Source organism: Chlorocebus sabaeus, chromosome 6, assembly GCF_047675955.1.
Source record: "Chlorocebus sabaeus isolate Y175 chromosome 6, mChlSab1.0.hap1, whole genome shotgun sequence".
In the NCBI taxonomy this organism is placed as follows: Eukaryota; Metazoa; Chordata; class Mammalia; order Primates; family Cercopithecidae; genus Chlorocebus; species Chlorocebus sabaeus.
Genome location: NC_132909.1, coordinates 14,456,757 through 14,478,334, shown reverse-complemented (window position 1 = coordinate 14,478,334; position 21,578 = coordinate 14,456,757). Strand labels below are relative to the sequence as shown.

Below are 21,578 nucleotides of genomic sequence, written 5' to 3'. Positions count from 1 at the left end.
GTCCCCTCTCCCATAGGGCAAGTCCAGCTGCTCCAGGCTCTCCCCAGTGTCGCCATTAGGTGAGTAGACATGAATGATTGTGTGTGGGGAAGATAATTCATGGACAGGATGGGAAAAGAATTTGGTGTCCAAGGCCATTAGGTTACGAGGTCAGAGGGATGGTTGAGTGTGGTGGTCAGCAGGGGTGAAGAATCGTGGGGGAAATGGAGTTAGCAGGAAGGGCAAAGAGCCCCCCACCACAGCGCCAGGGCCAGTGCCAGCCCTACCCCCCAAGTGAGAGACTCCAGGCTCCCAGCCCCACCTCTCTCACGCACAGAGAAGATCCCGATTTGTCTGGTGTGTTTCAACAAGGAGCTGGAAGGTTGGGCCACACAGCCCTGAATGCCCATTGTGGTGGTTACCCCACCTAGAGAGAGAAGACCAAGTCAGAAAGGACACAAAGTACAGCACAGCCAAATTCGTGAACCCAGGAGTCCAGGCCCCAGTCCCTTCTCCCTCAGACCCAGGAGTCCAGGCCCCCAGTCCTCCCTCCTCATATCAAGGAGCCTAGACCCCTAGGCCATCCTCCCTTAGACCTAGGAGTACAGGACCCGCACCCCTCCTCTCTCAAACCCAGGAGCCCAGACCCCCAGCCCCTCCTCCCTCAGACCCAGGAGCCCAGGCCCCCATCACCTCTTCCCTCAGACCCAGGAGCCCAGGCCCCGAGTCCCTCCTCCCTCAGACCCAGGAGCCCAAGCCCCCATCCTCTCCTCCCTCAGACCCAGGAGCCCAGGCCCTGGGTCCCTCCTCCCTCAGACCCAGGAGCCCAGGCACCCACCCCCTCCTCCCTCAAACCCAGGAGCCCAGGCCCAGCCCCTCCTCCCTGAAACCCAAGAGCCCAGAGCCCCAGCTTCCTCCTCCCGCAGTCCCAGGAGCCCAGGACACCAGCACCTTCATCCTTGGGGCCCTGCTTGCAGCACTCACCTCCTGAGAGACTAATGTACCCGTCATAACAATGAGTGGTGCCCCTGGGGCAGGTCTTTACTGGGGAGTCACTTGAGCAGGTTCCAAAGGGCTGCACACAGGTAAGACACTGCTGGTCTCCTGGCTCAGGGGCACCTGGGGAGCAGAGGGAAGGTGGGGGTACGTGACTTTGTGCTCAGAGCAGCCGCCCACCTTGGACCAGAGTGTCTGTGGGTCTGGGCCTCATTTCTCCATGGCCCTGGATCCCATACCTTGAGGAGGGAGGGAGTTCAGCAGGACGCTGCTGCTGCTGGCACCATTGCACAGGTCTGAGGAGCAGAAGTGGGCATAGGAGGCCACGAGCACCCCAGGAGGGGCTGAGTGGATGGAGGTCTTCTGGGAATTTTGAGCCCCAACAGCGCTGCAGCCTTTGCTCCACACCAGGGTCGATGTGAGTCCTAAGGGTGAGAGGAAAAGCTGGGCTGGGGGACTGGACAGCTCCCAGGGCAACAGGGGCTCCAGAACTGGACTCCCTGCCCTCCACAATACCCCTCAGGCAGAGGGTGAATGCCCTGATCACAACTGCATGGGTCATGTTTAGCATGGGGCAAAGACGGAGGCCAGGGCCTGGGTCCTCCCCGAAGCTCTGCCTCCTCCCAGTTCTCACTCAAACGTCACCTTCTCCATGAGTCTCCCCTGAACACTCAGCTTAATGTTGTAGCCTTCACCTCACTTTTCCTATCTCCTTTTCCTTGCCAGATTTCTCTCCAGAGCTGGGATCTCCATCCCTATACTTCGCTGCTTTTTGTTTGTTTCCTGTTTCTCAAGGTATATAAAGCTGCAGGAATACAAATGGGATTGGATCTGCAGCGCCTAAGACAGATGCTGGATAAACATTTCCAGCCTGTATGAAGCCACTGAGATTCCTCAGTGTTGGCACGGTTCTCCGCCCTGGGCAGGGATTACCGCATACATCGTCACCCCTACCCAGAAAGGTAGACACCGTCATTCCCACTGCTTCACCCCCAGTTTTCATAAGGGGAACCCAAGATCCAGAGAGAAGAATAGTTGAATTGAAAATTGCAGATGTGGAAGAAACAGAGCAGGAAATTCAGGGGAAAGAATCCAGTGGGGTGGAGGGAGCTGCCAGGGACCTGGGACAAGTGTTTGTCTTCTACCTCAGTCCACGCACCTACATCTATGAGCAGCAGCGTCTCCTGACACACCTGGCCCGCCTCGCATATCACAGTATTAGACATGGTCCATCCAATGGGTACTTGAGTCAAGTTTTCCTGCTTCTGCAAAGAGTTCCCCCGATGACAGGTCAGAAAATCTGGGGAGAGGAAACCCAGGGTCTCTGTAAGCCAGGAACCAACCATGTCTGTCCCTCCAGGTCCTCAGCTAGGGAAGGTGATCTTGCTCTTAAGTCACACTCCAGGTGACCAGGCCACGGAGTCCCTCAACCACGGATTCAGAAAGGACTTGGAAGTCCAAACCCCGCCCTCATTGTTCCCCGTTTCTACTTGAACATCCGCAGAGACGTCCTCTCACAGCCCTGTGGGAATGGTCGTTCCTTGCTTCAGCTGTGAGAGCAATGGAAGCTCTTCCTTATCCTCTGCCCATCTCTGCTTCCCCACCTGAACTTTAAGGTCCTCACTTCAATAATAAGGAAGACAGCCTGAGACCTTTCTCATACCTTTCAGTTGCAAAGCCCTATGTTCCAAACAAAAGATGCGGAGGGCCAGGGTGGGCTGAGCACTGCCTCTGCACCCAGCTGACGTCACTGCTTCCCACAGATCCACCTATCTAAGGTCCCAGGGAGCTCAGCTTATCTGGGATGCCTCGTTTCCCCACAGCACCCCAACAGTAGGTGGGGTGGTCACAATCAGCACCCTCATTTGCAACAAGGGAAACAGGCAGGATTGCTCAGTAGCCGCCTGTGCCACACAGCTTGTGAGCAGCAGAGGTAGGCTGGGATCCCAGGGACTCTGGACCCTCAGGGTCGGGGTTGAGGGTAGGATGGAGACAGGTACTGATGACCATCCTCGGCTACCTTGGCCCCGAGGCCCTCAAGGCTCTAGTGTGAAACCAGAACCCCCGGCCTTCCCTCATGGCCATCACAGAGCAGGGGGCATCTGTCCCATGATGCAGGGACTCTTAGACTGAGCCCCCAGCTTCCACCAACACATGCGACCTGCAGAACGGATGCCACCCCGGAGGGCTGCTCATTTGCATGCTTCACAGATGACAAAATCAAAATCATGGCTCCTGCTCTCTTCTCCCACCCTTCTCTCCCCACTCCCATCTCCCCTACTTATACCTGTGGTGGCTCATCTCTGCCGGCCTAGCTGAAAAGGTTGGTGTTGTCCTTGACCACTCCCTTTCTCTCCCACGTTGTGTTCCTCAAGAAATTCTACTGGCTTGAGCTGCAGAAAATCTTCAAAACCCAACCTCACGTCACCACCTCTGCTGCTTCCACCCAGGCCAACCCCCCCTTGGCTCCCACCTGACTCCCGGGGCCCTCCCTGTGCCTGCCTGCCACTCTTCCCCTTGCTGCATTCTCCGCCCACCAGGCAGAGGGAGGCTGGGTAAACTTAAGTCAGTTCATGTCACTCCTCTGCTCCGAAGACTCCAGGAGTTCCCCATTCTGGAGAATAAAATTCTAAGCCCTTCCAATGGCCCGGGAGGCCTGATAAGATGCGGCCACCTCCCCGCTCCATGCAGGTGTCCTACTCCGCTCCCTCCATCACTCTGCTCTGCACAGGTGCTTCTGGCAGGCACTCACCCACCTCAAGGCCTTTGCATCTGCTTCCGCCCCCTGTCTGCAACCATCCCCTCCTCTTCCCCACATCCAGGGAAAGAGGTTCCATGAGATATGGAGACTTTTGATCCTCATGTGATCAAAACATGGGCCTGGGATCCACATGTCCCTGATTCAGAAGTGGGCTCTTCCCTGCTCTCTCACTGGGACCACTGCCCAGCTCCTTTAGGGGCAGCCAGGGCCTTATCTGCCCAGGGCTTCTTGGTTCTTCACAAGGGGCTGCTGCCATGGCCCCTTTTAGTAACCTGTGTCCTTGCACCCAGCCCTCCCACTGCTGTGGCTTCTTATAAGTGGTTCTAACACCCTGGAGCCTCTTCTCTCCCACACTTGGTCCCCAGCATCTTGTTGTTCCCCCAGTTTCTGATGCCTGGTCTTGTGATGCTCACTGTCTGCTAAGCTGCTGAACTGCACTTCACCAGGGAAGGCCAAACAGCCTCCAAGATCTGGCTCCAGTGCTGAAAGGAGAATATGAATCTCTATTAACAGCACCGATTTGTACGTAATAGCTGTGTTTTATGTGGTGTGTGTGTGTTTGTGTGGTGTGTGCGCTCGGGGTGTGAGGGTGCATGCGTGATGTCTGCAGATGTGTGTGCTGTGTGAGAGTGTGTGGTATACATGTGGGGGGTGTGGTTGTATGGGGTGTGTGGTGTGTTCATGGTATTTTTGTGTGGTGCATGCATGTGCAGACATACCGTGTGTGATGTATGTGCTATGTGTTTTTGTGTTTGGCATGGTGTGAGTTCTGTGTATCTGTGTTTTGTTTGCATGTGGTGTGTGTTTGTGTAGTGTGTGTGCATAGGGTGTGGGGGTGCATGCATGATGTGTGCAGGGGTGTGTGGTATGTGTGTGTAGTACATGTGTGTGGGTGTGTGGTGTGTTCATGGTATGTTTGTGTGATGCATGCATGTGTAGACATACTGTGTGTGATGTATGTGGTATGTGTTTTGTGTGTTTGGTGTGGTGTGTGTTCTGTGTATCTGCGTTTTGTTTGCATGTGGTGTGCGTGACATACCAGGTGTGTTGTGTATGGTATGTGTTGCATGTCCAATATGTTGAGAGGGATTGTGTGTGGTGCCTAACATGTAGTGTGTATGTGGCATACACATAGTAATTGTGCAATTGTGTGATGCATTTGTGTGTGTTGTGCATATCGTATGCTCTGTGAGTTGTGTTTCATATGTGGTATGTCAGGGGTATGGGGGAGTGTGTGTGTGGTATGTGATGTGTGGTGTGTGTGTGGTATGTGATGTGTGGTGTGTGTGTGGTATGTGATGTGTGGTGTGTGTGTGGCATGTGATGTGTGTGTGTGGCATGTGATGTGTGTGTGTGGCATGTGATGTGTGTGTGGTATGTGATGTGTGTGTGTGGCATGTGGTGTGTGTGTGGCATGTGATGTGTGTGTGGTATGTGATGTGTGTGTGGCATGTGATGTGTGGTGTGTGTGTGGCATGTGATGTGTGGTGTGTGTGTGGCATGTGATGTGTGTGTGTGGTATGTGATGTGTGTGTGTGGCATGTGATGTGTGTGTGTGGCATGTGATGTGTGTGTGGTATGTGATGTGTGTGTGTGGCATGTGATGTGTGGTGTGTGGCATGTGATGTGTGTGTGTGGCATGTGATGTGTGGTGTGTGTGTGGCATGTGATGTGTGTGTGGTATGTGATGTGTGTGTGTGGCATGTGATGTGTGGTGTATGTGTGGCATGTGATGTGTGTGTGTGGCATGTGATGTGTGTGTGTGGCATGTGATGTGTGTATGTGTGGCATGTGATGTGTGTGTGTGGTATGTGATGTGTGTGTGTGTGGCATGTGATGTGTGGTGTGTGTGTGGCATGTGATGTGTGTGTGTGTGGCATGTGATGTGTGTGTGTGTGGTATGTGATGTGTGGTGTGTGTGTGGCATGTGATGTGTGTGTGTGGCATGTGATGTGTGTGTGTGTGGTATGTGATGTGTGTGTGTGGTATGTGATGTGTGTGTGTGTGGCATGTGATGTGTGTGTGTGGTATGTGATGTGTGTGTGTGTGGCATGTGATGTGTGTGTGTGTGGTATGTGATGTGTGTGTGTGTGGCATGTGATGTGTGGTGTGTGTGTGGTATGTGATGTGTGTGTGTGTGGCATGTGATGTGTGGTGTGTGTGTGGTATGTGATGTGTGTGTGTGTGGTATGTGATGTGTGTGTGTGGCATGTGATGTGTGTGTGTGTGGCATGTGATGTGTGTGTGTGTGGTATGTGATGTGTGTGTGTGGCATGTGATGTGTGTGTGGCATGTGATGTGTGTGTGGCATGTGATGTGTGTGTGGCATGTGATGTGTGGTGTGCATGTGGCATGGTGTGATGCATTGGTGTCTGCTTTGCTTATTGTGGGCTGTGTGTGTGGCATGTGTTGCATCTGATTGTTTCTGAAATACCTTCTGGATTATCAGTGTCACCTGGTTCCAGAGACCAGGGCCAGACCCTTACCACCAGCATCAGTCAAAAGGAAAGATAAATGGCTCAGACCCTGCCCCTCCCTGCTCCCCTTCCATGGCTCCCCTGCCTTCAGGAGACGGTCCACCCCTGAGTCTGGCTTTTCAGGTACTTGAGCGACCACCAGGTTCCCACTGACCTCTCCCTCCCCCACCAGTATCCATTTCAAGGCATGCCAAGTCATTTCCTCCTCAGCCTCACACCTGCTGTGCCTTTGGCTTGGAGCAGCTCCCTCCTCGACCCCACACCCACCTTGTCCACCTGGAAAACTTCTAATCACCCCCAATCCCAGCTATGCCCCCTCATCTTGATGAGTCCTTCTCAGGTGGAGTGATGGACTCTTCTTGAAAACTGCAGGCTCACTCCCACCTCCAGGCCTATGCAGCTGCTACACACTGTTCCCTCTGCCACCAATGTCCTCTTCCTCTTCTACCAATAAGCTGTAGGTCATCTTTAACACACAGTTCACAGGCCACCTCCTCTGTAAAGCCCTCCTTACTCTCTACCCCAACAACATCAGTATCTTCCTCCTCTGAGCTGCCCCAGGCCCCACATCCCCATTTGCAACAGCCCTGATCACCTCAAGCTGTGACCATCTGTGTCTGTGGCACCTCCCCCTCCTAGTCCTGGAGGCCCTTCAGGTAAAAACAGGGTCTGACTCATTAGCGGGCTTTGCATGTCCTCACTTCAGCAAACACCTCCTGGTACCCTTCCTGAGCCGGCTCCTGAGCTACCCAAGGCTGGAAACCCTGGTGCCGGTGATACCAAGTCCCTGGCCTCGGGCTCCCAGCCTAGCCAGGGAGAAACAGCCAAATACACAGAGGAAGGTGTGCGGAACTCACACAACTCCCTCTTCTAAACTCTAAGGGGTAGCTTGATGGGGGCAGACAAGGAAACAGAGGCACGGGTAGGGAAAGACTTTGCTCCTAGGAGGGAAGCTGGGATTCCTATAAGACCCCCACCTCCCCAGCATGGCTTCCTGTTGCCTTGGAGCCCTTCTTATGGAGACATTCCCTGGCACTCTCTTCCATGGCAGTACCCAAATGGGGAAGGGGGGACCCTCTCAGTGTCCTCGTTTAACTCTTGCTTTCTCTGTCACACCTGAAGTGCCCTTGACTTTCTCTCTGATGTTCTCTCCTGTGCAGGCAGGGCTGCTGGGGCACTCCAGCACCATGGGCAGGACCAGGGCTGGTGAGGGTGGCAGAGAGGCTACAGTGGCCTAGGGAAGTGGGAGACCTAGGGTTACGGAAGGCCAGGGGTGTGGAGACAGAGAAATTGAAGCAACCAGTCACTCTCAGCAGCATGAGAGCCAGCAGGGGCCCCAGCACTCACTGTTGCCTAAAGTCTCATGCCAAGCAGCCCACCCTGCACCCTTGACCTTCCTCCTACTGGCTCTGGTGTGATGGCTCTGGATGCCCCATGTGTCATCATGCCCTGAGGCTGCAGTGCAGGGCACAGCCTAGGGGCAGGACTCACCTTTTGTATTGCAGTTCTCAGTCATGCGCACGGGCCCAATTTCCTGTGTCCCATTGAGCAAGTTGCAATCTGGCTGAGGCATGCATCCCTGGACTCTCAGATTGGAGAAGATGCCTCCTGCAGAAAGGAGGAGCGAGGGAGAGTCAGTGATGCTGCCTTGAGGACCACTCAACCCTCAGAGGCAGGCATAGCTCCAGGAAGCCCAGGCCCACCCTCCTCTGGTTCTCATGCCTTGCCTCACCTCACCCTTACTCCCCAGAGACTAAGATCTCAGTCCCCAGACCTTCCCGTTCAGTCCCCTCAGGGACCCCGATGTCCCAGGCTTACCTCCCTTGAGCCTGAGGAGGCCATTATAACAGTGCGTGGTCCCCTTGGGGCACATCTCTTCTGTTGTCCCCTCCGGACAGCCTTCCATAGACAAGCAGACTGGGCACCTCAAGGATCCTGGCTCTAGGGAAGTGACAGACAGAGTGAGGGGGCACTGAGAGGGCACTGGATTTGATCAGGTACCTTCTCTGCACCCCGCTTTTGCTGGCCTCAGGAGTCAACCTGCTCAGTCTTCCCAAAGGGGCCTTCTACAGCTCCTATCATGAGATCTAGATGTGGGAAAATAAAGAAGTGTAACCAATGAGAGAGGAAGGGAGAGAGAACAGGAGGTCTGGATAGAGGCACCAGGACTGGGTACAGAAAGTGGTCTTGGCTGGGCGTGGTGGGTCTTGCCTGTAATCCCAGCACTTTGGGAGGCCGAGGCAGGCGGATCACGAGGTCAGGAGTTTCAGACCAGCCTGGCCAACATAGTAAAACCCTGTCTCTACTAAAAATACAAAAATTAGCTGGGCGTGGTGGCTGGCTCCTCTAGTCCCAGATACTTGGGAGGTTGACGAAGGAGAATCACTTGAACCCGGGAATCGGAGGTTGCAGTGAGCCGAGATTGCACCGCTGCACTCCAGCCTGGTCAACACAGCGAGACTATGAAAAAAAAAAAGAAAAAGAAAGAAGAAAGAAAAGAAAGCAGAAAGACAAGAGAGAGAGAGAGAGAAAGAAAGAAAAGAAAGAAAGAAAGGAAAAAAAGAAAAGAAAGGAAGGAAGGGAGGGAGGAAGAAAAGAAGGAAGGAAGGAAGGAAGGAGAAAGAAAGAGTTCTTGGGGGGAAGCGGGGTGGAGGAGGGGCCTGCTGAGGCCTGATATAGACTCAGACATGGTCAAGTCTGAACCTTTCAACAAAATCTGGCCTTCTAAGGGGAGACACAGAAGCAGACTCATTGGTCAAGGGAAGGAGGGGATGCCCTGGAACGAGCCAGTGCCTTCACCTGCAAGGGCTGCTAAACCTCCAAGAACAGCAGACTTCTGTGTTCACAAGCTACTCCAATAAAAGAAGTGCAAACATCTCCCAAGACTCTTTATAACACCAGACAAGGAAAGTGGAAAGTGTCAATTCAGTCTCCCTTAGGAAGAGGAAATAGCAAAAAACCTGCAGGAGAACTTCTTGAACCAAACTCAACAGAATTAAAAAAAAAACAAAAAAATGAATGCAGGATGACCCAGTTAATGGTGATTTCATATCAGAAACCCGTCCTGTCTGCTCTTAGAAGAGGAGGGGTGCGGGGAGTCCTGGGTGGCAGAGGTGGGTGGGAGGGATCAGGATTGAGTGGAGAGGGATGGAAAGGGAGAAGGATGGGGCGGTGGCCAGGGAGCAGTCAGGGGAGGGATGGAGCCAGCGAGGGGCAGGACAGCCAGCGAGGGTGGGAGGGACTCCATAACAGCCCCTCTGTGCTCAGCAGAAACCCTCCTGATAGCCCCTCCCTCTCCTCCCATCCTCGGGCAGGCACCTGCTGGGGGCTGCGGGGTCCAAAGCGGGGCAGTGGTGACTAGGTTGTTGCAGAAGTCCTCGTGGCGGCACACATAGGTGTAGGAGAGCATGGAGAGGCCGGGGCCCATCCGGTGCTCAGTGATGCGGGGCTCCTGGTCCTTGGCCTCGGTGCAGCCCTTGGAGAGCACCATGCTCACTTGGGGTCCTGGACGGAGAGAGGGAGGCAAGCGAGGATGGAGGTCAGGCCTCCAGCGTCCTGGAGGGAGACGCTGCTACATTGGGTAGGCTGAGAGGCTGGAAAGGGGATCACCGGGACCCTAGGAGTCGCTCCTCCAGGAGGGGTGGCTCCCGAGTCACTGCACAGGGATCGAGGGACTGAGGGAACAGGGCAGGGTCTCTGCACCCCAGGGCCTTCTCACCGCTCTCAATGAGCACCAAGGTGTCCTGGCACCCCAAGCCGCTGTCACAGCTGATCTCCTTAGGGGTCCAGTGCAGGGGCAACTCGGACACATTCCACACGTCGTGACCTGTCCCAAACTGGCAGAGCAGCGCCTGCACTCCTGGAGTGGCAAGAGCAAATCCATCTCAGCAGGGTTCCCTTGCCCGGCCTCCAGGGAAGTCCCCTCTAGGCTAGGGTCATCACTCACCTGGCAGTGGGAAGCTGACCCCCAGGAGGGCCAGCAGTAACACCAGGCTCATGACCCGTCTGTGGCTGGTAATCTCTCTCTGCTTTTTCACCAGGAAACAAGTCCTTTATACCAGCCCTTAAGCAGCCAGCCCAGGAAAGGGTGGGGAGGGGAGGGCCTTGCTAAATGGAGGCCTGGGCCCCACCCCAAGTCTCCACTGCCCCACCGGCCTATCAGGGGCCCCCTTTCTTCCTCAGACCTTGGGGTCCAGGCCCCCAGCCCATCCTCCCTCACATGGAGGGTCCAGGACCCCCAGCCCCTCAGCCCCTCCTCCTTCAGACCCAGGGGTTCAGACCCAGTGGTCCAGACCCCCAGCTCCTCTTCCCTCAGACCCAGTGGTCCAGACCCCCAGCCCCTCCTCCCTCAGACCCAGGAGTCCAGGCCCCCAGTCCCTCCTCCCTCAGACCCAGGAGTCCAGGACCATAGTCCCTCCTCCCTCAGACCCAGGAGTCCAGACCCCCAGTCCCTCCTCCCTCAGACCCAGGAGTCCAGGCCCTCAGTCCCTCCTCCCTCAGACCCAGGAGTCCAGGACCATAGTCCCTCCTCCCTCAGACCCAGGAGTCCCAATCCCCAGGCCCTCCACAATTAGAAACTGTGGCATCTTGACCCTAGGGTCCCCCTGGTCCAGACTCCCAGCCCTCTTTCCTCCTCAGGCCAGCTGTGTGGATCGCCACCCCCACCTTGGTTCTCCAGTAGTTTGGGAAGGCAGTTTCCTCATTTCTCATGGGTTCCCTGGCCATGTCTGTACCCCAGACGGGGAAATGACCCAACTACCTCTGGGGACACTGTGCAGTGGCCATCGGCTCGTCCCCCTGTCTTCCGGCTTAGTTTCTACCCTCCACTGGCTTCCCACTTCTCTGTTCTTTCTCTTTCCTTCCCATATTGCTTTTCATTTGATTCTCCTTTTCATGCTTTTCTCTCATGCTTTCTCTTCTATTCTCTACCCTCACAGTACAACATAGTCCCCAATTTCCTACCATCAGGAAAGTCCCCAATTTCCTACCATCAGGAAAGACTTGGCCAGAGGTGGAGTGTAGACTGAATATCTATGAAAGAATTAGGATATATTTGAAAAATGCAACATCTATTTGCTGGAAGCCAATGGCAGAGCAGTGGTGTGCTGAAAAACTTACAGAAAAACAATATCCACAAATTCTGCCTCGTAGTGTTGGCCTATTTCTCTGGTGTAAATACTCATAGCATGTCTGATTTTAAGCTACCAACAGTTTACCAACCAGGCTGATGAAATCCCTAGCTATTTAACCATTGGCCTTTCCAGGGCTGTACAAATCAGCTGTAACACACTGGGGAGGAGGAAGACAGGAAGGAACCAGGGTTATCTGTCAGTGACTGCAGAGGGATGTTGGGGGTGTCTGTGATGGAGAGAGGAGAAACAGAAGAGGGAAGGCGAGGGCAGGAATAGCAGAGAAAGAGAAATGGATGTGACTTGCAATTATGTTTATTTTTGACATCTCTATAAATTTTATCTTTATTTGTCTTTGCAAGTTTAATATTTGCCACACAGACAGGGAAGTATTTGTTAAATCTCCTGCTATGTCTCCACCACCTACGTGGCATATAGTACATGTCCAGTAATTTATTTTTTTTTTTTTTAGAAAGAGAGTCTTGCTTTCACCTATGCTGGAATACAGTGGTGCAATCGTAGCTCACTGCAGCTCGCTACAGCCTCCATCTTCTGGACTCAAATAACCCTCCCATCTCAGCCTCCCCAGTACCTGGGACTACAGGTGCACACCACCATGTCTGGCTATTTTTTGTATTTTTTGCAGAGATACGGTCTCACTATGTTGCCCAGACTGGTCTTGAACTCCTGGGCTCAGGTTGTCCTCCCTCCTTGGCCTCTCAAAGTGCTGGAAGTAGAAGCATGAGCCACCAAGCCCCAGCCTCAATAAATATTTATTGAATGAATGAATGCATGAAAAGGGCAAGACAACAGCAGAGCCCTCACTCCATTTGTACAAGTTGTGCACCCTAGAAATCTTGCCCCCTCCCCAGCAATTCACATTGTCATTGTGTGGATGGTGCCCTGGAACTGTGCATGGCCTAAAGCAGTGTCCCTGATGGAAGAGGGAAGGGAAGGGTGGGCGAAGAGGCAAACAGAGTCATAGGTACTCAATTCAATGTGTTACTTTAACATACATGTGGTCAACAATCATATGAAAAAAAGCTCAACGTCACTGATCGTTAGAGAAATACAAATCAAAACCACGATGAAATATAGCCTCACACCAGTCAGAATGACTATTATTAAAAAGTCAAAAAGTTACACATGCTGGGAGAAAAAGGAACACTTCGACATTGTTGCTGGAAGTGTATATTAGTTCATCCATTGTGGAAGACAGTGTGGCAATTCCTCAAAGACCTAAAAACAGAAATACCACTTGACCGAGCAATCTTATTAATGGGTATATACCCAAAGGAATATAAATCATTCTATTATAAAGATGCATGCATATGTATGTTCATTGCACCACTATTCACAATAGCAAAGACATGGAATCAATAGAAATGCCCATCAATGGCAGATTGGATAAAGAGAATGTGGTACATATACACCATGGAATACTATGCAGCCATAAAAAAGAATGAGACAATATACTTGGCAGGAACACGAATGGAGCTGGAGGCCATTGTCCTTTTCTGACTAACACAGCCACAGAAAACCAAATACCACATGTCCTCACTTATAAGTGGAAGCTAAATGATGAGAACACGTGGACACATAGAGGGGAACAACATACACTGAAGCCTATCAGAGGGTGGAGGGTGGGAGGAGGAGGAGGAGGGAGAAGATCAGGAAAAGTAACTACTGGGTACTAGGCTTAATACCTGAGGGATGAAATAATCTGTACAACAAACCTCCATGACACAAGTTTGCCTATATATTAATAACAAACCTGCACACGTACTTCTGAACTAAAATAAAAGTTAAATTTTAAAGAAAGTCTTGCTTTAATCAACAAATGTTTACTGAGGCTGGAATATGTGCCAGACACCATCCTAGTGGCTGGGGATACAGAGATGCAAAGAAGAAGGAGGCCGCTGCTTTTTGTCAAGCTCACAGCCTATGAAGGGGCAGACTCTAAACCAACACAGAAGCATGAAAAATATTAGGTGGTTCAGGGTGCTGGGTAGAGAGTGAAAACCTGGTGAGGTGAAAGTAGACAACTGAACTGGCTGCTTTGGCTAGTAGGAAATCAGTGAGGGCCTTCCTGAGGAGGTGGCATTTAGCTGTGAGCAGAATGGGAAAAAAAAAAAGAGCCAGCCCTGGAAGGACATGCAGAAAGAGCATTCCAGGCACGGGAGGAGCAGGTGCAAAGGCCATGAGGTGAGATCCAGCTTGGTTTAGGTAAGAATTAGAAAGAGATGCCAGGCCTGGGTGTGGTGACTCACACCTGTAATCCCAGCACTTTGTGAGGCTGAGGTAGGTGGATCACTTGAGCTCAGAAGCTCAAGACCAGCCTAGACAACATGGTGAAACCCCATCTCTACCAAAAATACAAAAAATTAGTGAGGCATGGTGGCATGTGTCTGTAGTCCCAGCTACTCAGGAGGCTGAGGTGAGAGGATCACTTGAACCTGGGAGTCAGAGGTTGCAATGAGCCAAGATCGTACCACTGCGCTCCAGCCTGGGCAACATGGCAAAACCCCATCTCAAAAAAAAAAAAAAAAACCCGCCAGGTGTGGTGGTGCACACCTGTAGTCCCAGCTACTCAGGAGTCTGAGATGGGAGGATCACCTGAGTCCAGGAGATCAAGGTTACAGTAAGCTGAAATCGTACCACTGCACTCTAGCCAGCAAGGAGCAAGACCCTGTCAAAAGAAAAAAAAGAAAAGAAAAGAGATAAGAAAAGAAAAGAAGGAAGAAAGGAAAGAGAGAAAGGGAGAGGGAGAGGAAGGAGGGAGAGGGGAAAGAGGGAGGGAGGGAGGGAGGGAGGGAGGAAGGGAGGAAGGAAGGAAGGAAGGAAGGAAGGATGGAAGGAAGGAGAAAGAAAGAGAAAGAAAGAAAAGAAAAGAAAGAAAAAGAAAGAAAGAAAGAGAAAGAAAAAGAAAGAAAGAGAAAGAAAGAAAGAAAGAAAGAAAGAAAGAAAGAAAGAAAGAAAGAAAGAAAGAAAGAAAGAAAGAAAAAGAAAGAAAGAAAGAAAAGAAAAGAAAAGAAAAGAAAAAAGAAAAGAAAAGAAAGAAAGAAAGAAAGAAAAGAAAAGAAAGCAAGCAGGTGGTGGCTGAACTGTAGTGGGTGAGAGGGAGGGTGACACAGAGTGACAGGAGACTGGAACAGAAAGGTCTGATCAGGCTGCTTGGCTCAACTCTCCTGCTTCTGTCTGTGTGACCTCCGGTCATTCACTCTCCTCTCTGAACTTCCTTGTGCTCTTCTGTAAACCGACACCATGGTCAACTGCACCCGATGGGTTGTGGTAAATATTAAGAGCCTTGTACTACTCAAAGTATATTCTCAGCAAACAATGAACAGGGTGACCACTATGAACCCTGACTGCTTCAGGCTGTTGTCTGAGCACTCATTCAGGCACGGCCACAACAGTGAGAGAGCGCCTATTTTTAAAATTTATTTTTTAAAATTATGTATTCAGGGGGTCCATTTGCAGGTTTATTACATGAGTATATTGCATCGTGCTGGATCCTCTATTGAACTCGAAACTCAAATAGTGAGCATAGCGTCCAATAGGTCGATTTTCAACCCTTGGCTTCCTCCTTCCCTCCCGCCTTTTGGAGTTGCCCATGTCTATTATTACCATTTTTATGTCCATGAGTATCTAAGGTATAGCTCCCACTTAAAAGTGAGAACATGCAGTATTTGAGTTTCTGTTTCTGCATTAATTCACTTAGGATTATGTCCTCCAGCTGCATTCATGTTGCTGCAAAGAGCATGATTTTATTTTATTTTTATGGCTGCATAGGACCCCATGGTGTATCTGCACCACATTTTCTTTATCCAATCTACCAGTGATGGATATTTCAGTGGATTCCATGGCTTTGCTGCTGTGAAGAGTGCTGTCATAAACATATAAGTGCAGGTATCTTTTGATAAAACAATTTCTTGTTCTTTGGGTAGATTTCTAGGAGTGGGATTGCTGGGTCGAATGATAGTTCTATTTTTAGTTCTTTGAGAAAGACAGATCCCATTAATCGTCCAATTTTATTGGTGAAGAGACGGAGCCCTAGAGGAGCTAAACAACTGCCGGGCGCGATGGATCACGCCTGTAATCCCAGCACTTTGGGAGGCTGAGGCGGGCAAATCACGAGGTCAGGGGATCGAGACCATCCTGGCTAACACGGTGAAACCCGTCTCTACTAAAAAATACAAAAAATTAGCCAGGCATGGTGGTGGGCCCCTGTAGTCCCAGCTACTCGGGAGGTCGAGGCAGGAGAATGGCGTGAACCCGGGAGGCAAAGCTTACAGTGAGCCAAGACAGCGCCACTGCACTCTAGCCTGGGTGACAGAGTGAGACTCCGTCTCAACAACAACAAAAAAAAAATTACAAAAATAAGCCTGGTGTAGTGGCAGGCGCCTGTAGTTCCCAGCTACTCCAGAGGCTGAGACAGGAGAATCTCTTGAACCCAAGAAGCAGAGGTTGCAGTGAGCCAAGATCATGCCACTGCACTCCAACCTGGGTGGCAGAGCAAGATTCCGTCTCAAAAAAAAAAAAAGAAAAAAAAATTTCAAAGCTGCAGAAAAGCTGCAAGGACAGTACAGTATTCCCTTCACTGGATTACACTCACTCTTCACATTTTACTGTATTTGTTTATGCACACACGACGCATGCTTTTAAAATATTCTTAAATTTTAAAAACAAGGAGTAGACATTGTAACTCTCACCACTAAGTGCTTCAGCAAGAACCTTCTTAAGATTATTCTTAAGGGGACTGGGCACGGTGACTCAGGCCTATAATCCCAGCACTTTGGAAGGATCACTTGAGGTCAGGAGTTCAAGACCAGCCTGGTCAACATGGTGAAACCCCATCTCTACTAAAAATATAAAAATTAACTGGACATGGTGACACACAACTGTAATCCCAGCTACTTGGGAGCCTGAGGCAGGAGAATCACTTGAAGCTGGTGGTGGAGGTTGCAGCAGTGAACCAAGATTACACCACTGCACTCCAGCCTCAGTGACAGAGCCAGGCTCTATCGCAAAAAAAAAAAAAAAAAAAAAAAAAAAAAAAAAAAAAAGGTATAATTATTCTTTTTTTCTCTCTCTCTTTTTTTTAGATGGAGTTTCGCTCTCTTACCCAGACTGGAGTGTAGTGGCATGATCTCTGCTCACTGCAACCTCTGCCCCCTGGGTTCAAGCAGTTCTCCTGTCCCAGCCTCCCGAGTAGCTGGGATTACAGGCACCTGCCACCTCGCCAAGCCAATTTTGTATTTATGGTAGAGACAGAGTCTCACCATGTTGACTAGGCTGGTGCTGAGCTCTTGACCTCAGGTGATGCACCTGCCTCAGCCTCCCAAAGTGCTAGGATTACAGATGTGAGCCACCACACCCAGCCTATATAGATATTCTTAAGGACTTTGTCCTACGTAACCACAGACCAGGATAAGACCCATGTAGTTTACATGGATGCACTGTTGTCTAATAGGAAGCCCATTTCCAATTTGCTCTGTTGTCCCAATAACATCCCTCATTGCGTTTTTGCTTTCTGATCAGGAGAACATCCAGGGTCAAGCATGAACTGCACTGCGTTGTCTTCATGAAAGAGAAAAACTCAGGACCCCAATTCACCATGACAGAAGGAAAAAAAAAAAAACTGGAAGCTGAGTCATGCAAGAAACTGCCTTTCCTTTTGTTCCTAAGCAGACAGCTACAGAGAAAAGGTTAAGTATCTCCGTTGGTAGCTACTCTATGTTCACCTTATCTTAAAAAAAAAAAAAAAAAAAAAAAAAAAAAATTTGCTTATTTTTTTTTTTGAGACAGTGTCATACTTTGTCTCCCAGGCTGGAGTGCAGTGGCATGATCTTGACTCACTGCAACCTCTGTCTCCTGGGCTCAAGTCATTCTCTCACCTCAGCCTCCCAAGTAGCTGGGACTACAGGCACCCGCCACCATGCCCAGCTAATTTTTATATTTTTTTGTAGAGATGGGTTTTGCCGTGTTGTCCATGCTGGTCTCAAATTCCTGGGCTCACAAGATCCTCCCGCCTCAGCCTTTCAAAGTACTGGGTTACAGGCGTGAGCCACCAAGCCTGGCCATGTTCACCTTATCTTTTGTAAGGTGCCAATTTACTGAGAGTGAGATGAATACATGATTGATTATTCCCCTACCTCCTCCTTTCTCTTACACCATGTGGATTCAGCAATGCAACTACACCCTCCTTCTTTCACCTCCAGCCAGCTTTTCCACTCTAAATATTGAATTCCTCAAAATTATCTTTGGAAAAGGGCGCAGACCACAGTCTGTTTCTATGATTGCATGGTTTTTTCTATGTCCTTAACCTTGGCAAAATAAGTTTCTAAGCTGATGGAGACCTGTCTCAGACACCTTTTGGTTTACATCTCATCTCTGGACTCCCCTTTAATCTAGGAGTGCTCCCCAACTACCTTTCATTTTCTTTAATGTCATTGAAAGTGAATGGTTCACTTTTTTTTTTTTTTTTTTTTGTAAAGTCTTCCACCACCTGAATGTGTCTGACTCTGACTTTATGATTAGAGTAGTTTTAATGATTTTTGGCAATGTTCTTCTAGCTGGGTGTCGTGTGTCACATTCAGAAGGTCTTTAATGCCTGTTTGTCAAATTCTTGGTTAATTAACAAGTGCTCTGTGAGGTAAGCCATGGAGGCTGTGTGAAAGTCCTATTCCCCACCACAACACCCTTCTGTCTCCTTGCACACATCATGCCCAAGCTACTTCCAGAAAATCCTCCGTGACCACAGCAAATCACATGATGCTTTTGGTCCAGCTCCCCTGCTGCCCTCCTCTCCACTCCTCTGCCCATTACAAGAAGCCTTTACACCCAGGCAGTTCAGCACCCAGAACTGGTTCCATTCATCCCATTCAAGGACAGGAAAACTGAGCCCTGGGAAGGAGAAGTAAAGCTGGAGTCACAAAGCCAGGAAATGATGGCCAGGGCCACGAACCAGGCCTTATAAACAACCTGCACTCTTCCCCCTCCAATGCAGCCTGCCGAGGACACTCATCAGTCATCTGAATGTTTCACTTCCAGCCTCCTCATCTGCCAAGCACCCAGCATGTTCCAGCAAAGACAAATTATTCCTATGGCAAACTGATCTGCATTCAGCTTATGGGACTTTATGTTATAAAGAGGAGGGATCTATGGCACTTAATGAAAAGTTACACTTAAAGATTTTTACAGACCTGACTGGGTGTGGTGTCTCACGCCTATAATCCCAGCACTTTGGGAGGCTGAGGCAGGCGGATCACCTGAGGTGAGGAGTTCAAGACCAGCCTGACCAACATGGTGAAACCCCGTCTCTACTAAAAATACAAAAATTAGCCAGGCATGGTGGCGTGTGCCTGTAATCCCAGCTACTCAGCTGAGGCAGGAGAATAGCTTGAACCTGGGAGGTGGAGGTTGCAGGGAGCCGAGACTGTGCCATTGCACTCTAGCCTGGGCGACAGAGTGAGACTCCGTCTCAAAAATAAAACAAAAGATCTTTACAGGCTTTCGTGTACTGACCAGAGAAGCAAAAATGAATGAAAGGATTACAACATGAGGCTGGCATTGCTGTGCACCTATATCCTTGAGTGCTAGTGGCCCTGTGGATTAGATCAACAATTTGGAAGCCAATTTGACACTAGACCAACAAAGTCCTTTGACCTGGAGTTCCATTTTGGCAAAAAATAGTAATAAATAAATAAATAAATAAATAAATAAATAAATAAATAAAATCCCTAAAGAGCATAAAGAGAAAGGAAGTTGTGATATTTGGAAATTGTGGGCTTTGCGTAAAGAGGCTGATTCTAGACCTGCTATCGTTTCACTATGACCTGAACAATTTGCTTCCTCTTTTTAGCCTTCCACCTCTTCCTGCAAAATAAGGCAGGGTTTTCAATCTCTTCATCACACAGGAAAAGGAAATAGAAAAATAAATAAATAAAGCCCACTCCAGGAGCACTGGCTCACGCCTGCCGTCCCAACATTCTGGGAGGCCAAGGCAGGCAGATCACTTGAGCTCAGGAGTTCATGGCCAGCCTGGGCAACATGGAGAAACCCCCCCTCTACCAAAAATACAAAAAAGTAACCAGGCCTGGTGGTGCACACCTGTAGTCCCAGGTACTCGGGAGGCTGAGGTGGAATGATCTCTTGAGCCTGGGAAGTGGAGGTTGCAATGAGCCAAAATTGCATCACTGCACTTCAGCCTGAATGACAGAGCAAGACCCCCTCTCAAAAAAGACAAAGAAAGAAATAGACAAAGCCCAGTGCTGGCAGTGCTGTGGAACTAACATCTTAGGGTTGGTGGAGAGAGTGGACTTAGCACTTGTGGAAAGAGCCATATTTCCTGGGGGCCACAAGGCCACATATGCCCCGTGAAGACTCACCAGGGAGTGTTGAGCTGCTACCCATCTTTCATCTATTTGTCAGGCAAAAATTCTTTCAAGATCATTCCACTTGATTTTCTTTTAAATAAAAATAACATGGGAATGGAATGGAATTGCTGAGTGGTATGGTGGGTGTATGCTGAAATTTTTAGAAGCCGCCAGATTGCTTTCCATAGTGGTTGTACCATCTTACACTCCCACCAGCAGCATGAGCGTTCCAGTGCCTCCACATCCTTGCCAACACTTGACGTGGTCCCCTCTTTTTAATCTTAGCCATTCTAATAGTTCTGTAGTGGTATCTTACTGTGGTTTTATTCTGCATGGTTTTCTTGAGACAGAGCCTCATTATGTTGCCCAGGCTGGAGTACAGTGGGCCCATCATAGCTCACTTTCTCTTCAGGAAACTCTTCCCTGATCTTTCAGTCTAGGTCAGAAGCCCAGTAATATACAGTCATGAGGCCCCCATATTTATCCCTTTTGACTATTAGTGAATCTGTAATTTTTTTTTTTTTTTTTTTTTTTTTTTTTTTTTTTTTTGAGATGGAGTTTCACCCAGGCCGGAGTGCAATGGCATGATCTCGGCTCATGGCAACCTACACCTCCCAGGTTAAAGTCATCCTCGTGCCTCCGCTTCCCAAATAGCTGAGATTACAGGCATGAGCCACCATATCCAGCTAATTTTTTAATTTTTGGTAGAGACAGGGTATTAGCATGTTGCCCAGGCTGGTCTCAAACTCCTGACCACAAGTGATCCGCCTGCCTCGGCTTCCCAAACTGCTGAGATTATAGGCATGAGCCACTGTGCCTGGCTCAAGGTTGACTCTTAAGACTTACAACCTTGCTACTTCAGTGTTGGTCTGAGGACTGAAATGATCACCTCTTATCCATCAGGAAATAGCATCACTTCTCTAAACTTCAGTGTCCTCATTTGAAAAATGGTAAAAATGTGGGCGGAGGATTACCTAGATGCCGAGGCAAGAGACTGAAGGCACATACTGTTTCAGTATAATAAAGAAAATAGAATAAGAATAGTCATAATACAAATTAGATATAGAGATGATCATGGACAATTATCAACCATCATAAACATTATTAATCATTAGTTTTTAATATACTCTTTGTTGCATACTAATATAACCTAGGAATAACCGGCAGGTATAGGGTCAGGTGCTGAAGGGACATTGTGAGAAGTGACCTAGAAGGCAAGAAGTGAGCCTTCTGTCACGCCCACATAAGGGCCGCTTGAGAGCTCCTTGGTCAAGCGGTAATGCCAGTGTCTGGGAAGGCACCCATTACTTAGCAGACTGTGAAAGGGAATCTCTTTTCCTTGGAGAAGTCAGGGAACACTCTGTTCCACCAACTTCTTATGGAAGGCTGGATATTATCCAGGCCTGCCCGCAGTCATCCAGAGGCCTAAACCCCTCCCCGTGGTGCTATGCTTCAGCAGTCACACTCCTTGTCCATTTTCATGCTCCTCCCGCACTCCTGGTTCCTCTTTGAAGTTCATAGTAGATAGCGGTAGAAGAGTGAAAGCCTTAAAGTCTTTGATCTTTCTTATAAGTGCAGAGAAGAAAACGCTGACATATGCTGCCTTCTCTCTCTGCTTGGGCTACCTAAAAGGGAAGGGCCCCCTATCCTGTAATCACGTGACTTGCTTCACCTTGTCAATCACTTAGAAGATTCACCCTTCTTACCCTGCTCCCTTGTCTTGTATGCAATACATATCAGCGAGCCCAGCCGTTCAGGGCCACTACTGGTCTCCGCATCTTGATGGTTCCCCGGGCCCAGCTGCTTTCTCTTTATCTCTTTGTCTTGTGTCTTTCTTATCTCCGCACATGGGGAGAAC

The 21,578-nt window shown here is 49.8% G+C and overlaps 1 protein-coding gene across 2 annotated transcripts in view; it reads right to left on the bottom strand.

Moving 5' to 3' along the window:
* Window positions 1-205: 205 nt before the first annotated feature.
* The window catches only part of CD177 (CD177 molecule), a 29,043-nt gene continuing 7,670 nt past the window's right edge, over window positions 206-21,578 (bottom strand). The window contains exons 1-9 of one of the 2 annotated variants that reach the window (XM_007997015.3): window positions 10,160-14,094; window positions 9,932-10,072; window positions 9,532-9,717; window positions 8,032-8,154; window positions 7,705-7,821; window positions 2,135-2,275; window positions 1,215-1,400; window positions 964-1,098; window positions 206-406 (exon numbers count right to left, since the gene is read on the bottom strand). In XM_007997015.3, the coding sequence (XP_007995206.3) occupies window positions 210-406; window positions 964-1,098; window positions 1,215-1,400; window positions 2,135-2,275; window positions 7,705-7,821; window positions 8,032-8,154; window positions 9,532-9,717; window positions 9,932-10,072; window positions 10,160-10,211 (1,278 nt within the window). In that variant the 5' untranslated portion in view covers window positions 10,212-14,094 and the 3' untranslated portion in view covers window positions 206-209. Of the gene's footprint in view, window positions 407-963; window positions 1,099-1,214; window positions 1,401-2,134; window positions 2,276-7,704; window positions 7,822-8,031; window positions 8,155-9,531; window positions 9,718-9,931; window positions 10,073-10,159; window positions 14,095-21,578 lie in introns of those variants that run through there. The other variant, XM_007997018.3, reaches the window with a different exon arrangement.